The sequence below is a fragment of the Nothobranchius furzeri genome, chromosome 10 (genome assembly GCF_043380555.1).
Source record: "Nothobranchius furzeri strain GRZ-AD chromosome 10, NfurGRZ-RIMD1, whole genome shotgun sequence".
Lineage (NCBI taxonomy): Eukaryota > Metazoa > Chordata > Actinopteri > Cyprinodontiformes > Nothobranchiidae > Nothobranchius > Nothobranchius furzeri.
In genome coordinates this window covers 50,458,701-50,476,076 of record NC_091750.1, presented here as the reverse complement: position 1 = coordinate 50,476,076, position 17,376 = coordinate 50,458,701, and the positions used below count along the sequence as shown (strand labels likewise).

The window sequence follows — 17,376 nt, the reverse complement described above, 5'->3', positions numbered from 1 at the left end:
CACACACACACACACACACACACACACAAATTGTCAGGATCATAATTAAAACCAACTAGGTTGAAAAGCTGACCCCCCACTAAAATTATCAGCCTTGGTAGCAACTACTGAATTTATGCATTTGTGATGACTAATAATGACTTTTCTAACCACTGTGGAAGAATTTGGCCCATTCTCCTTCACAGGATTGATTTTATTCAGCCACGCTGGACATTTTGAGGTCAAAGGTCAGAAGTTCTCCTTCAGGATTTTCCTGAAGGGTGAAACCATTAATTAAAGCAAGTCACCATCCAGGTCCTGTAGCAGCAAAGAAGCCCCAGACCATCACACTGCCACCATCATGTCTGACTGTTGGTTTTTCTCCAGATGCAACAAGAACACACCTCTCACAAATGGTCTCATCAGTCTCAAGAATATTTGTTAGAATTCTTACATTTATGTTCTTGTTAGTCTGCAGAAGTTCTAGCCTTGGAACTCTATGAAGCCATTACCCGCCCCTGTCTCTTTCTTAATGTTGAGGCCTTTGACCTTAACGTGAACCAAGTGTGGCCTGCACCACTTTAGATGCAATTCTTCCTTCATTCCTAAACTACAGGACAAGGCATGGTGGTTTTGAGATATTTTAGCCTACTTCATGCAGCAATGTTTTATTGAAGTGTTGCTGCTTATTCTACAGGTCTGGTAGTAATCACTCCTGTGTGTAGGTAGTGAAACTGAGCCCAGCTTTCCAAATAAAGCGGTTACTTTAATTTAAGAAAGATTTCGTTCACAGGGCTATCAGAAGTTAACCTAAGGGAGTATTACGCACTAACCCGGTCGGCTGTATGTTGTCATGTTGCTGTCACTGGTGCCGTTGCCATTGTTGCAGCAGTTGATGCTGCAGTCTTTATGATTGGTGCATGCATTCGGCCAATTATCCGGCAACCACAGCTGGTTTAGTGGTTCACTCATGCCGAGAGGGACAGGCCTGCAACAAGGAGCAACACAATGGTGTCAATCATCAATCAATCAATCAATCAATCAATCAATCAATCAGTTAGTCAATCATCCCTGTCATCTTCATCCACCAGTAATAAGTGAACATGCAGCAGATGCACACAGGACTTCAACAACAGAGAGACATCTCCCCCTAGTGTTCTCATACCATAACTGGAATATTCCTGTTAGTCTTTATTTAACAAAAAGGGACAAAAATATCAGTCACCTGCCAGCGCTGCACACAGATTCTCCTCTTTGATATGCCACTGAAAAGACAAAGATAAAAAAAGGTGCAACCTTGATGAGCTGATAGAAAAAGAGTGCCAATGGAGGAGGAAGTTATCAAAGGCACGTAAGAAGTTTGAATAGACGTCTTAAAAAGAAAAATACTTCAATGCATGCTTCCTTCCACATAGCATCACGTCTGCCTGCTTTCATTTGCATGAAGAACACAGGTAATTACTTTCATATTCAGAAAAATAAAAAAATTGGCAGTGCCATCCACCAGTGAATGTATATATTTTCCTTATTAAATAAAATATTTTAATGTGCTGATCACATGGTTTTGATATACAATACATCTGTTTATCTACATGCATTTTTTAATAGAAATTCTGGATGAATGTAACTTTTCTGACAAATCCTTCATTTCTTGTCCCATCATGTGTACAAATCCCATCAAATTCGATTCATTGGATGTTTTCTGATTTTCGGATGGTTTGAAAACCAGTACCGGTACATTTACAGCACATGTTTAAAAACTTACTTCACCATGCTCTCATTTTCATAACAAAACATTCATTTTAACATGTATTTTCTGCACAATATTCAGCATAAATATTACTGAAAAGCCACAATATACATACCTGTGGGCGTGAAAGTGAACGATGGGACTTAAGAGATTAAAGGAGAGAGAAAAAACACAAACACTAGTAAAAATGTGATCAACTGTTAAAAAACCAAGTTTTAATCATTGATCCTCTGCTGAATGATAATCCTGATATATAATTTGTTGTGTAGATGCATTTTAAAAAGGATTCCTTATGTACAGCTTTGATTTAAGTGTCAAGCTGAAGGTTAATGAAGGCGACAGGTGACCTGACAGACTGGGGTAAAAATATTGTGGATGTGGCAGGTTGACAGGTCTGTGCCTCCATGTGAGGAAATGACACTCTACAAATAAGTGATTAAAGGTCAGCCTTTGAACGTCTACATGGCCTCAAATGCAAATGTGTTGCTGAAGTCTTGTGTCAGAGGATGATTGGAGCAGCGAATTTTTCACCCTTTGATGTGATCTGCTTATCAGCCTCTGAAAATAGACTTTAATATAACAGGAATGGTGTCTGCTTCAGTGGGGTGGCAGCATGTCATGGTTTGATTCATCCTAAAATCCCACCTGAGTTTGTGTTCACTCTATAGGTAGAGGCTGTTTAGTTTACATGTCTGCATGTATAGGTCCTAAACAGTGATGAGAGACACACCCTTACGGATGCCGGTGTATGTGCTGCTGAGACCACCCCTCTTCTTGCGGTGACGGTAGAGCCACACACTGAAAATCATGAGAATCAGCCAGCAGGTGGAGCCAATGCCAGCGATAAAAGCAGGCTGCTTCACCACATCTGAGATGTGTGTTAAAGTGTCTCTGCTGTCTCTGATGTCCACCATCTGCCCCGTGGAGTCTGATCAGCGAGGACAGAAAAGACGCAGGCTGATCAAACTTTGCTCTGAAACTTTAAATAATAATAAGGATTCAGGACTGAGCTAGTACCTAACTGAAAGAAAGCAACATCACTCTTGACTCCTGGTCCAGCACCATTGCTGGCTGCGACTTCTACACTGTAGCGAATTCCTGGAGCCAGACTGGGAATGAGCACAGAAAAGGTGGAACCATCTACTGACTGGTTTACGTGGTAGCGGCTCTCGTTGCCCAGACACCAGACCTGTCAGAACACAGAAAAACAGATTCAGCAAAAAAGTCTGATCAAATTATAAATCCCAAATAAAGCTGAGCTCTTTTTGCACCTTGTACTCCTGAATGATCCCGTCTTCCTGCTCTTCCGGAGGTGGTTTCCAGGACACGAGAATAGCCGTCCCATTAGCATCACTCTTTGTAATCGTGACGGCCTGAGGGGCTCTTCTAGGGGCTGAGATGGTGAGGGAGAAAGTTACAAACATGTGGGGGGAAAGTCACTGTGTTGTTCCAAAAAATAAGATATGTCACCTTCTTCCAACGTCCTGACCACCTTCACCTCGCTATCAGCTCCCTGGAACTCATCGAAGAAAGGCCGGACTTTGAACTCATAGATGGATCCTCTCTTCAGCTGACTGATTATCACCCCATCCTCCGGAGGAGCACGTACCTCCAGGGCACCCCACTGCACCTCTGGCTGGCCATGCTCTGCAGACACCCTGTAAAGCACCTTGTAGCCTTGGATATAGGGTGACTGCTGCTCAACCTATGGAGATGCAACAAATGATACATCATCACCTGCCACAGGTCACAGGGTCAGAGATTTTACATGATTTCCTCACATGAAATTGCACTTTCCTCAGAAGAAATTCCTCCATGTCAACCACAATTGGAGGTCATTAATAGTTTCCACTCAGCATGGTTTGGTTTAAAAAGCCAAGCCAGAATAAGACTAAGCACTTTCCATTTAAACCACACTAATCTGGCAAAAGCAAATTTCTGTGGAGACACTAGCATAGAAAAATGCTGCTTGCAGAATGGTATGTGTTTGTAACAAACTGAATTATATTAGTCCAATAAATCCAGTTGCTGCTACTAAAGATAAATTCTCTGACAACTTACAAGCAGAGAGAGAACATGCAAAAGTAGTTTCAGCCAAAATACAGTTTTAACTATTTCGATCACTGACATTCTGAAACTTAGCTGAAGTCAACGGTCATATTTTTTTATAAATTTGCAGTGGTCTCCAGTAGGAATGTGTAACGTAAATACAATCATCTGATTAAACATTCAAAGATCATTCAGATCAATATTTCACATTTATATGAAATTATCACATCTTATTGATCATTTTAATAAATTTGTAGTCAATCATCGTCAGTACATATGAAAGCTTTGTAAATCCTGCCCTGGGGGGAAAAAAAGACTGGATTTGGAGTCTTATTTCCTGATACTTGGATATCTTGCCTCTGATTGGATAACATCAATAAGACTCTGCCACTAACTGTGTTTGCTTTGAAATGTTCATGTTTTATCTCCACAAATAACACAAGCCTGAAGGAGTTCTGCCATGTGGTGGAGTTGCTAATGCTAACGGTTAGCTTCTACTAGTCGAGACGTTCTCTGCTGTTTCCTGGATGTTAAACCAACTACAGCCTTCCCTGTCGTGAGTCAAGATGGGTGAGTCCATCAATGTTGACAGTGCTACGTAGATCATTCAGGCTTTTCACATCCTAGAGTTTCACCATCTATTTTCTATCAGAAGCTAATGCAAGAGACAGGCGTAGAAACTATTTTTAATGTTCAGCCTGCATGAAGAACGCAGAGTGACTGATTATAATCAGAAATAAGCATTTAAAATTATTTTTTAAATGTTTTTCAACAGAAGTTGTCAAAATCAGACTTTGCTTGGATGTTAGGAGAAAAACTGTGTGATTAATGTTAAACGTATAAATGTGTTTCAAGGCCTAATGGTTGACTTTTAATTGCTTTATTTAGGTAAAGATGCAAGTACCGTCAACTCTGAAAATTTACCATATTTGTCCTGACTTTGGTCACCCTAAATATGGCACAGCAGTAAACGAGTACAGAATATTCTGTCCCCTTACCTTCCACTTTAGCCTTACAGCTGAGGACGACAGGACAGTTGGTGTGTACAGGTGGATCAGGACATCCCCCAGCTCTCTCTGGATGTGACGATGGTCGACACCCTGCATGGTGGAGGTGCTGTCTATGTACATAAATGAAAGGAAAGTATTAGAGTTATCCTCAGCTATCTGTCTCAATAAAACCAGTATGCAGCTTCTTTGCAGTTTATTTTAAAGATGTCAGAGTAGTGAAGTAGAAAAAGATTAATTGACACTGACCCTGCGTTCTGACTGAGTCAGAGATTGGACTGGGATCGCTGAGGCCGTGAGCGTTCACGGCCCTGACCATGAAGAGGTAGACAGCTCCAGGCTTCAGGTTTGTCAGAACAAAGGTCTCCGCTTTCACATGCTCTGCTACTGTCACCCATCTGTTTCCTAAAGTGTAACTACAGAAGTAGACGAGAGAACGACAACACATGACCACAGGGAATTATTTACAAAAATGAAATGATTCTGGATTCTACGTGAACATGTAACTAACCTGAAGGCCTCAATTAAGAAAGCCACTGCTGGTGCATTGGTGCTGGATTTCCATGACAGCACGACGGATGTCCGGCTGATGTTGGAAACTTCTGGTTTAGATGGAGCACCAGGAATCAGGGCGGCGTCTTTAGGATGACTTGGTTGTACAGCAACCCCAAATTCTACAAATGAGAAACCCACAATTTGAATAAAAAATAAAACCTTCTGGATTTATTAGTAGGTGCTGGTTACTCTTGCTGTGCTTCTAGACGAGTAACCCACCTTCTACTTGCAAATATGCAGTCCAGGAAGCTTCTCCACTTGGACTGGAAGCCACACATGTGTAGAAACCTGAATCACCAAGCTGAGGAGAGAAGATGAAGCGGCACACATTGGTGGGATGGTTTGGTTCTGTTTAAACCAACTGATGAGCTACTTCTGTCCTTACTTTAGCATAGTGGATCTTTAGGGATCCAGTTTCTGTTAGAGACACTCGTGAATCCACAGGAGACACCATCATACCGTCCTTCTTCCAGTGGACTGTAGGAGGTGGAGTACCAGCCGTTTGGCAGCCCAGATTTACTGTGCTGTCTACAGAAACCGTCTGATTAACTGGGCCCTGTCTAACAACAGGAGGGAGGTGGTCGGACCCAGCTATAAGAAAAACAAAAGTTTAGAGTTTGACCTTAGTTTATTTTCATTTCGTACACATCACAAAACACTTTTTTTCTATTGTGATCATAACTGACATTAAAGTATGATACGACTTTAAAAGGTGATGTCAACTGGTCATTATGAGCATGATTCACTAAAAAAGCTGCAGGCCAATAACTCTGAGGACCAAAGATTACACACATATACGCATCAATGATCTGATTTTTCCATATGTTCCTAACAGCACACCTCAATTTCAGACTTCAGGTTTTCTGGTGGTTTCTAGAATATCCCCAAATATGTTGGGAGGCAGATCTTTTAGTCATCAGGCTCCTCTCCTGTGGTACCAACCCTCAGCTTTAGTCTGTGAGGTAGACACTTTGCCAACTTTTAAGACTAGGCTTAAACCTCATTTTTATTTCAAGGGCTTTTGGTTCAATTCTGTGGTGTTAGCCCAGCTGTGAAGGTATGGCAGTAGAGGGAGGTGGAGTGTACACCAAGGAATACAGTTGGTAAAGATGGTTTTCCTGGCCCTGCCTCCTACATGCCTCCTCCTAAAAGGCTAGGTTGACCTGAGTTATTTCTGTAGTTGTGCTGCTATAGGCTTAGAATGCTTGAGGACAGATTAACCACTTTCCGCATTCTTTACTTCATTCTACAAATACTCTCTAACTGTATTATTTCATGTTATTTAAACTGTTTATTTTTTCTCTAAGTGTTTTTTGTTTGCAGAGAAGCTACACCAGGTCTGGCGGTCTGCTGAGCTGTGACATCTTCCTAGAGGGGGCCATCGGCAGGCACACTTCTGTCAACCGCTGAACATTACTTTCTTCATCATTAAAAGTATTACTACTAGTTCTGTGTGTGTGTGTGTGTGTGTGTGTGTGTGTGTGTGTGTGTGTGTGTGTGTGTGTGTGTGTGTGTGTGTGTGTGTGTGTGTGTGTGTGTGTGTGTGTGTGTGTGTGTGTGTGTGTGTGTGTGTGTGTGTGTGTGTGTGTGCGTGTGTTTGTGTGTGCGTGTGATCTGTCTTCTCAAACTCCCAGTGAGTTGTGGTGGATGTCTGCTCATACTGAGCCATGTTCTGCTGGAGGTTACTTTCTGTTAAAGAGGAATTTTCCTCCACTGTAACTTCATGCTTCCTTATTACGGGGATTGCTGTAAAGTCACTGAAACAACAAATCAGTGACTTAATGCAGTCTGCTGGGTTTGGTTTGAAAACTTTTAACTTTAGTCTTTTCAAATGACGACCTGAACTCATTGCACTGATAATTAGGTTAAATTAGAATGTTTGTTTTGTAAAGTGCATTAGGATGACTTGTTGAGAATCAATGCTATATATAAATAAACTGAATTGTTTTGAAATTAATTGAATAACAGAGAATATGTAGTTATTGAACAAATTAACAAAGAAGAAATTGTTACAGTCCAAGGCTGAGTTGCAATGGGTGTTGGAAAAGTCTCATTAAGAAATCTGTGTCTACTACATATTATCTACAGCGACTAAATTAATTTTAACTGTGATGAAGACACATAACTTGTCAAAATGTTAGTTTTTGTTATTTGCACCATTAATATAGTTATACTCATTTGAGTGCTCCAGTTCTCATGCTTCTCAAAATTAATTTTAAGTTTTTGACATTCTGGTCAACCGTTTGACTTCTATGAAAAATGAAAAAGTGGCATGTTTACAAAAAAGGTTGAATAATTTTTTCTCTTATTACCCATAAGAGGGGAAAACGTTAGGGGGAAAATGTTTTTATTGCAGGATTTTGGATTAGTCATCATGATAAAATTGTTTCACGGAGGTAAAAAGGAAATAAAAGACTTTTGGGTGATTGAAATGTCCATCTCTCAGCTTCTTACAAGTGTTTATTATTACACCGTGGAAATGTATATATGACATGTTAACATCATTGAGTATTGATGATTAATAATGACAACAACAACAATAACAACAACAACAACAACAATAATAATAATAATAATAACAATAATAATAATAACAACAACAACAACAACAACAATAATAATAATAATAATAATAATAATAATAATAATAATAATAATAATAGAAGTATTGCTAGTTACCTATTTTTATTTGACAAATGGTGGTAAAATTGCATGCAAAGAGTAAAGATGGTGCTACTTTTAATCATTAAAATTGACTTATTCTGTTTCCTTTCTCTGTGCTTCTTTGCCTCTAATTTTGTACAAAACCCAAAGATAATCATGACAGTCAAAACGATAGCAACACATTACGAATATAAAGTGGATGCTTCAAAAGAAGTTAAAGTTAAACCCAAAAAAGGGATAAAAGTAAAAGATGAAAAATGAGAAAATAAAAATAAAGTGGCAAAAAGCGATGAGATGTGGAAGATATTGAGAGGAAAATGGGTAAAGCAGGAGAACAATGGGCTTAGGTGGGAGCGCAGACAGTGGTGAGAAAAAAATAGAAATCAACTTTTCCCCTCCAGCGGAGGGCAACTAATCATTCATTGGGTAGAAAGTACTGCTGGAGACGGATCCAATCATGACGGCAAAGCCCAACTAATAACAGTTCCACTTAGATAACAGAGCTCTCTCTCTTTTCCTCTCTCTCTCTCACACACACACGCACATTTTAAAACCCAATGGGTAGGGGTGATGTTTTAGACAGATAAATAAATAAGAAATGCCCCTAAAAAGTGATGGAGACATGCTTTGAAAAGTGCCAGAGGTAATGTGAACCAGCCATTACCATAAAAATGCACCACTCCAACTGGGGATGAAAGGAGTGTGGTGGGATGGAGAGAGTTTGGGCGAGAGAGGAGAGAAACAAGAGTTGAAGCACAGATCTGTGCAGACCACTAGAAAAATAGAAATCCCAAGTGAAGGCTCAGTGTGTGTGTGTGAACGGCTGCCAGTCTTGGACTCAGTAGTGTGCAGATGCTTTACTATCTATTAAAACCTGAAGCCAATTATCTCCATTAAAATAATGTATGTACATTCCCCGTGTAACATGTATTCATGTTCACACAGGTGTGTAATTACTGGAGAGAGCCTCCGAGCGCAGTTAGATTGCTTTTCTGAAACCATTAACACAGATATTTCATCATGTCGGATTTGGATTAGAACCCCCCTCAGAGCCCTTTCCAGAGAACCAGAGAGTGACATTAAACAGTCTTCATCCAAAAACATCTGTACTACAACAGGACAAAGACTGCTGTGTTCATGCTGACTCCATTAAATTAATATCATGTATTGTGTTCATGAAACGTTGCAACATTAAAACACGACCGATTGTCTCAGTGGGTTGAAGCTTCTCCTGCAAAGCCCTTTCCAGGTGCAGTCTGCTTGATTTTGTCTGACAAAATTAGCATTAAATCATTTGTGTGGGAGCATTTTTGGGTTGAAACAAAATCAATTTGAGTCATTTTAGTTTGTCCATCCTCACTTTTGTGATCTTCATCTTGAGAGGCTCAATATAAAAGATTTCTTTCTTTCTTTCTTTCTTTCTTTCTTTCTTTCTTTCTTTCTTTCTTTGTGAATTCAATGCGACGTATCAACTGTTGAGATTAAAGTTTTCTAACATTCTCTGGACAGGAATCGCCTAGGATGCGCTGCATCTGTCACGTTTTGTAGGAGGTTTGGACCAAAGATGCAGAAACCCAGGAAGGCACAGAGAGTGAGATGTTGCAAAAATCAATAATCCTTTATTTGAAGGGGAGTTGAGGCAAAATCCAAAAGACTCAAAATCCAAGGGAGCCAACTCAGGATCACAAAAACTCTTAATAAAAAAGACTTGTAATGTTCTCTAGTCTAGTTTAACTGAATGCCTTTTGAGTCGATCTCTGTGGGATGAATGCTATGTTGCTAGCGAGAGAGGTGGGGGGCTGAACATGACAGAATTTGGAGTTTTATTTCCTGATATTCGGACATCTCACCTCTGATTGGCTAACAGCAATGCGACTCTTCCACTGGCTCCATTTTCTCTGCAACGTTGATGTTTTATTTTCACAAATAGCACAAGCCTGAAGGAGCTCTGCCATCTGGTGCAGTTGCTAATGCAGTTAGCTTTTACAAGCTGAGATGTGCTGTTCTCTGTCCTGGATGCTAAACAACAGCCTTCCCAGTCACAATGGGTGAGTCCATGACAACTTATTTTCTGTGTGACTTAGATTTGATTGGCTTTTATAGACTGAATGGTTCCTGTTCATTTTTGAATGGTGACTAATGCAACAAATAGGAGAAGGCCGCTTTCATGTTTAGTCTACATGTTAAACTCAGAGTGATTGATCATATGTTTAAAAAAATAATAAACTAAATTCAAGTGGTTTCTAAGTGAACTTGTTTTTTTTTTATCCTAAAGGTTTTTCTTCAGTGAATGCCTGCACATTTTTGACATTCTTTTGTAGATGCAACTAAATTGTCTGATACTCAAGATAAATTGTTTCCTGACACGCCTGCCCTCTTTTTGTGAAAGACAAAAATGACGTCTGGCAACGGCACAAACATCTTTCTTTAGAAGAAAGGCTTTTAGCGCATCTACTTGTTGTTTTCAAGACATTCAAGTCATTTAAACAGAGCAAAGAGCTGCAGCGAACTCCGCTTCAGTCGCCATGTTTATGGCAATCTCACCGTTATGGTGTGTGACGTACGCTACTCAGTGCTGATTGGCTTGGTTAGAATTCTCAGGGGGTGGGGTTATTTGAATAGGAGAGTTCCCAGACCTGTTTCTTGTCTTTATCTGTTTCGTAAAACTTTTGCTCAACAGCAGGTTGCATGGACATATTTTTAATGTGTGCTTTAAATGGAAGGGAAGTAGCCTGGCCTGCCAGACTCCTCCTCTGTTTAATTCTGCAGAGAGAAAGGGTCTGGGAACTCTTCTATTCAAATAACCCCACCCCATGAGATTTCTAACTGAGTCAATCAACACTGAGTAGCGTACGTCACACACCATAATGGCGAGTTTGTCATAAACATGGCGAATGAAGTGGAGTTCGCTGCGGCTCTTTACTCTGTTATAAATGACTTGAATGTCGTTAAAACAACAAGTAGAAGCGCTAAAAGCCTTTTTTCTAAAGAAAGATGTTTGCGCCGTTGCCAGACGTCATTTCTGTCTACAGCTAAAAAACTACAGCGTCGCGCGGTACAGTCGGCATTTCAGTCGTTTCTCTGATTGGTTATTTTTGAGCTGCCAAGTCCTGCCCCTCATGTGCCTCTGCCTGTGAGTTACCAGACTCTTTCTTTGAGTAGGATTAAACAGAGGACGAGTCTGACAGGCCCGATGGGCAGGCCAGGCTGGAAGGAAATTGCATCACTTGAGCTTTTCAATAGAATCACAAAATGAAGCTCAAAAGCACTTTTGGAATAAGTTTATGTTTATTTATTTGGCAGACGATTTTATCCAAAGCAACGTACAATTTTTAACCTATAGGACATTTTGGGATCTGTGGGGGAAACCAGAGTACCCAGAGGAAACCCACGCACGCATGGGGTAAACATGCAACTCCACGCAGAAAGGCCGCAGCCGAGTTTCAAACCTGCAACCTTCTTGCTGTGAAACAACAGTGCTAACAACTGTGCCACCATTTAGCCAGCTTTGTGACTATGAAAATGTGCAAAACCCTGATTTGCACGTGTACAGTATGAGCAATTCCTTTGTGAGTTTAGGTTCTTGAATCTAAAAGGTTTTGTTAAAAGTTTTATACAGAAAACATTCAAATTTTATGTGTTTTTAGTGTTTGGGCACTTTTTAGACAATCGTGTTCATGAACCAAGCATCAGACACATATCTATTGACACGAACTGCTCTACCCAGACTTCAGATTAACCCTCTCAGGCTCAAAATAAGTTTAGATAAAAGGACGAACAACTAAGTCCTTCAGGGGTACTTCTGAGTTAAAAAATGCTCATGAAACACGTATGTTGGGTAACCAGGTAGGTAGGTTTTAACTGTTGTAAATCTGCAACGCCTGCCTCCAGAGGGTTACGGTGGTAAAAGTGCCTCATAATTTCAAAATATCCATAATTAACAAGAAAATATGCAGAAAACATGTCTGTTCAATCAAAAGACAAAACAAAACTAGAAATGTGATGAACAAATATCACCTCATCTGCCATGCATTGTTTATTCCCTTTACTCACCATCTGTAACTTCCAGCAGGGCTTTGGTAATCACACTGCCAGCTATGTTGAGAGCCTGGCAGATGTAGAAGCCAGCATCAGAACGCTGGACATCAGTAATGGTCAAACTGCCCATCTGAGAGACAGACAGACGACTGAAGGGCTGAGGTGGCTGGTAGGAGAACAGGAGACTCTGGAAACAATGCACATTTCCAGTTAGAAACCTGCTAATTATATTTATTTAAACCAAGCACTTATTTTCTCTCACCTCACTGCCTTCCCTCTGCCAGAAAATAGCAGGCTGTGGGTTGCCAGTGGCTTCACACTGGAAGGTGACTGTCCTGCCCACTGACACCACCTGGTTCCTGGGGCGCACGATAAAAGCAGGGGGCACTGCAGAAGAAGAGAAGCTCACATTAATTAGCAGTCAGACACGTTTGTCGGTCTCAACTATAGAACATCCCAGAAAGAGATCAAAGCAGTCCAGGTTTTTACCTTTGTAAATAAAAAATCAGCTCACAGTCATTTATCAATACATAACATGCATTACATACTACAGCGGTGGATGGGATTAGACAGGACAGACAGAGGACTTCCTGTTGCTGCACGATGATGGATGAGACAAGGATGACAACTTACCAGTATGGACTACAAGAGAAAGAACACACAGAGAGAAGTGGGATGAGTAAAATAAACTGATATGAAACTTCAAAAAAAAAATTATTAAAAAAAACACAGGAACATGCTTTAATAAGTAAACACAAAGAAACTAGTTTTAAAGGACGGACACTACGGTCCTTCTTCTATTGATTTACATTTTTTGAGCTGCATGTGTTCTTTGTTCTTGATTTTTTTCCACATGTGCAGCTGTTTAACGGCTTATTTGTCCAGTTGTTTTCATTCTTTGAGCAGCCTTTACACATCCGTTTCGTTTTGGGGTTTTGCTGTCATGCAGCCATTTGCTTCTGCTGGTGGCTTTTGAGTTTTGCATTTGTTTACCTGACTGATGTTTATGGGAAGACAATCTCAGACTGTATATTTCTCTTTCTGCTTATTTCAACAACCATTTCGTTAATTGCAAATTACACCCCCGATGAAGAAAGAAGGTGAATTTCTTAGTCAATAGCTTAAGCAAGGTTCTTAACCTGCAATTCAAAGTATTTCTGTATAATTCAGACTGGACAGTAAACATAAAATATTTATTTTCTCCAAAGCTGTGGACCTCAAAGAAGATTGTGGCCTTCAGTAAAAGATTTAACAACAAGAAAGGTTTGTTAACCTTGATGGGTGCAAAAGGACACAATGATTAAAGTCACAGAGTCCTTAGACTTGTTTCCACTATCGGAACTTTCGGGCCATTTTTCTGGAATGTCACGGTATATGCGTGTTTCTGTTTCACCGGGTCGGCCGAAAGGGAACATTTTCTAGACCATTCCAGGGATCATCTGTGTTCCTTAACTGGAGTATGTACTTGGAAATGGCCAAGTAGAGTCACTGGGTGGGATTTAGTGGGAAGTGATATTTGCAGATGTTGCCAAAATAACCAGCATTTGTTAAAGAATAAAACCTTTAATGTTAATAATGTTCGTGGACGCCTAGTGGCGCTGATTAGTAATGTCACCCACTGACCAGTGATGGCGATTTGCTGACATCTTTATAAAGTCCTGAAAGGACCAAATTTCAATGGAGACCAAGAAGCAAACTACGCCTGGTAAAAGTGACGCCAACGTGGAAGTGACAATAACTGCAGTCTCCCCCCTCATCCACTAGGGGCTAGCTTGATGCCCACGTTAAAAATACCAACTTCACATCTGAAATAAACATGTTTACAGTCTCAAAAACCATTTTAGGTATAACAGGTCAGGTTTACCATCATGACAACATTTTTTTTTGGGGGGGGGATTTTTTTTTCTATCTCATCCATTTAGATGTAAATAAAACTTGAAAGTATGAATGACTAGGGTAGTGTACTTTTGATTGACAGGTACCCAATGAGGCATTGGCACTAGCACTACCGGCTTTCTCCAAGGAAGGCCTCAGCTTCACATTAAAAGTGTTACAGCCTAGAAGGAGGAGGAAAGAAGAGTCACTCAACTGTAGCTTTCTGGCTAAAAGCAACAGCCAACCTCAGTTAGCTTGTAGCTACTTTGGCTCAGAGTTTGAGAGGTGTCAATCATCTACCCCCACCCTCACAGCTCCACTCTCAGCTCCATTTTTGTGTATTCTGGGAGTGATGACACACGGCCAAGGTGGCGGTGGTGGGAGCTGCCCACTGGGCTTCAATTCAGCTTTTCAGGTGATACGGAAGAGGGTTGTCCATCTTATATACCAACACATTCTCACACCCAAAGCATCTAAAACTGATGAAGGGTGACCAAGCATTTTTTTTTCCGACACGTTGGGGCTCCCATCGTGTCGGGAGGCAACGCACTGTGCCAGAGTGTCTCTTTCCGATGCTCGCGGTAAAATGTAGATTTTAGCAAATTGTGACCTTTATCATCTTGCAATTTAACCTTCTCCTCACCTCCATCCTAACTTTAACCCACTTGCGCATGCAAAAACTTTTTTCTTCCTTTCTTTTGTTCCTCTCAAACATGGTTAATGGGAAATTTAGAACAAGAAACTGGGTTAAGGTTAGGATGGGGGTGAGGCGAAGGTTACTTTGCCAGAGATTAGAGGTTAAATGTCAGTGAAATCTCCGTTTTACAGCGGGCGTTGGAAAGAGACGCTCTGGCACAGCGTGTCGCCTCCCAACGCATTGGGGCTCCCAGTGCGTCAGAAAGAAATGCTCGGTCACCCTTCATCAGTTTTAGACGCTTTGGGTGTGAGAATGTGTTGTATCATTGATGGAGACACCATGGTTGGCAGGACCAAACCAACGTATCTCCTGGTCACTTTTCTCCCTCTCAGGAACTTCCTGGATAGTGGAAACACGGCTATTGTTGCTTAATGATGACTGTGATAAGAAAAAGGGGAAAAGAAGGAACATTTTATCCAAAGGAGATCAAATAAACTGCTGGTTCTTTAAATAAAATAAGCTGCATATATCAATCAAATGAAGAAAAAAACTCCACCTATTTGAATTAGCACATGATTGGTTTTGAGTGAGTTTATTTTATTTGTTGGAAATCACGTGCATTGTTCTGAGTTATAGCTTAAAAAATGACTAATCTAGCACCCCACCCCCCACCCCCGACTTCCAGTGGCACACATGCCCGATGATTTACGATTGTGTTTATAATCAATCTGAAAGCTTCTAATGAATATTTAACATATTATAATCAAGATCATGTTTACAATAGAATGTTGAGTGGAGCAATAAGCTGTTTGCTGGAACAAATAAGAAAATTGAAAACTAATGTGGATTCGGAGGAACTGCTCAACTAATTTACAACAAGCAAACTTTATGAAAAATATCGTCCTACAGGCATCAGAATCAGATGGATATTAAAATCCTACATAAAGGTCTAGGAGTAGTTTTCACTCTATTGATTTTAATTTGATTTAAAACAGCAAGCCCATTTATTTTCATTTAATTGCGAGTTGGTCATATATTTTTGTACCTCTATTCCTGACTACAATACTGTCCCCACTCTACTGGAATATGGTTGCTCCTCTCCATTTCTCTGCTAAAAAATTAGCTGCGGTTTCCCTTGAAGCCCTTTTTTCTTTAGTCTGCGGAGGCAAAGGAAGACAATGTAATTGGAACCATGCACCTTCCCAGCAAGCCACCACAGCTACCTTATCTTTAATTAAGTCCTACTGGCCTCAGTATATTTCTCCCACTGCGTCGCAGCAATGAGTTTAATTGAACCGGTCTGTATGTGCAACTTTGAGCTGCCTTGCCTCTTATTTTTACCTTCACACATCTTAGGATGTCACAGAGATGGGAAAACTTTTCTTCATTTATTTATTTATTTGCAGATCCATATTAACATTTTCTAGTTGGGAAAGCAACATAAACTCCTGCAATAGTACACTGCTCATTATTAAGATAGACTATTTGAGGTGGATGTTGTATTTTTGTAATTGGAGATGGCATAAAAACAAGAGATGACTGTTTTTTTCTCTTCTGTCTTAAAAAGCAGCAACCAGAGTCACAGCAGCATTAAAAAGCATAATTGTGCCTGTTGTCATTTAGGAACTGTCATATACTGTCCCTAAAAACTTAAATCTGTGCTGTACCAGTGAAGGAGCGTGAGCTATACTGACCGTGCACAGTGAGCGTGGCAGATGCTTCGGACTTCCCAACCATGTTCTCCACCACACACGTGTACGAGCCCTCATCTGATGAGGAAACCTGGCGAACAATCAAAGTGTGGTCCTCAAGGATTTCAAATCTGAGGGGCAAGATGCACAAAAGAACTCGGGAGATAAAAATAAATAAATCTGAAACACCTTGTTTGCATTGTTTCACTGCAGAGGGCCTGTGTCAACTACCTGCCCTTTGGTAGGTCAGAATCATCTTTCCTCCAGCGGACAGTGGGGACAGGGTCTCCTTGAACCACGCAGTGAAACTCCACACTCTCGTCTGCCAGCAACACCACACTGCTGGGACGCTTCACGAAGGTTGGTCGTTCTGGAGGGCAGCGCAACAGGAGAGACAAAAATATATGTAGAGTCACCAGACTCATCATCAACCCAGCAGTGGGAACTGAAAGTGTGAGAAAGCATCCAAATCTGTTTTAGGCAAGTGTGAAGCAACTTGGAGTGAAGGAAAATGTGGTTTAGGTTAAGATAATAAAGCACCATGAATAATACTGAACTTTGTGTAGATATTAGGCTTTGTTCTGAAACCAGTGGTAATTTTTTAGTGTTCTTTTAAACAACATTTGCATTTTCTTCCCATGAAAACATGGAATCTCCCCCCCCCCCCCCCCATCATACAGATTTAAAATGGCAGCACCACATGTTGGTCTTGGTTGTGCTTGGACTGCTCATCTGTGTTTGAACTCCTCCTCTTCCACTTGTCCTGGTCTGGGTTGGAAGGGCAGCAATCCTAGTTAGGAAGTCCAGACTTTCCTCTCTCCAGGTGCTTCCGCCTGCTCCTCTGGTGTGTATTTGACAAAAGCATTGCCACCAAGAGCGCAAGGTCCCCAGTTCACCACGAGATTGCCTCAGACAAGAAAGCACCTATAAGGCCCCTCAAACTACTCTTCCATGAAAAGATGGCGGTTCATGGAGGAGTTTGTCAGTTCTATTGATCATAAACTAGTTTTATGTGAACAGAAAAGCTATGAAGTGACACTTTTGGAATGGTTAAGTAATAAATTATAACTTTTACACAGAAACACACTTCAAAATAGCTAATATATTCTTCAATGTTTTGATCAAATGAAG

At 40.6% G+C, this 17,376-nt stretch overlaps 1 protein-coding gene across 4 annotated transcripts in view; it reads right to left on the bottom strand.

Moving 5' to 3' along the window:
• The window catches only part of LOC107386599 (roundabout homolog 1), a 142,577-nt gene that overhangs the window by 6,199 nt on the left and 119,002 nt on the right, over positions 1-17,376 (bottom strand). For 3 of the 4 annotated variants that reach the window (XM_054730647.2, XM_015961118.3, XM_054730650.2), the window contains 16 exons: positions 16,477-16,615; positions 16,249-16,376; positions 12,305-12,429; positions 12,058-12,229; positions 5,726-5,931; positions 5,560-5,641; positions 5,297-5,459; positions 5,035-5,201; positions 4,777-4,898; positions 3,200-3,434; positions 3,001-3,122; positions 2,747-2,918; positions 2,460-2,657; positions 1,845-1,871; positions 1,205-1,244; positions 813-967 (listed from right to left, as the gene is read on the bottom strand). In XM_054730647.2, coding sequence (XP_054586622.2) covers positions 813-967; positions 1,205-1,244; positions 1,845-1,871; positions 2,460-2,657; positions 2,747-2,918; positions 3,001-3,122; positions 3,200-3,434; positions 4,777-4,898; positions 5,035-5,201; positions 5,297-5,459; positions 5,560-5,641; positions 5,726-5,931; positions 12,058-12,229; positions 12,305-12,429; positions 16,249-16,376; positions 16,477-16,615 — 2,253 coding nt within the window. The remainder of the gene's footprint in view (positions 1-812; positions 968-1,204; positions 1,245-1,844; positions 1,872-2,459; positions 2,658-2,746; positions 2,919-3,000; positions 3,123-3,199; positions 3,435-4,776; positions 4,899-5,034; positions 5,202-5,296; positions 5,460-5,559; positions 5,642-5,725; positions 5,932-12,057; positions 12,230-12,304; positions 12,430-16,248; positions 16,377-16,476; positions 16,616-17,376) is intronic. The other variant, XM_054730649.2, reaches the window with a different exon arrangement.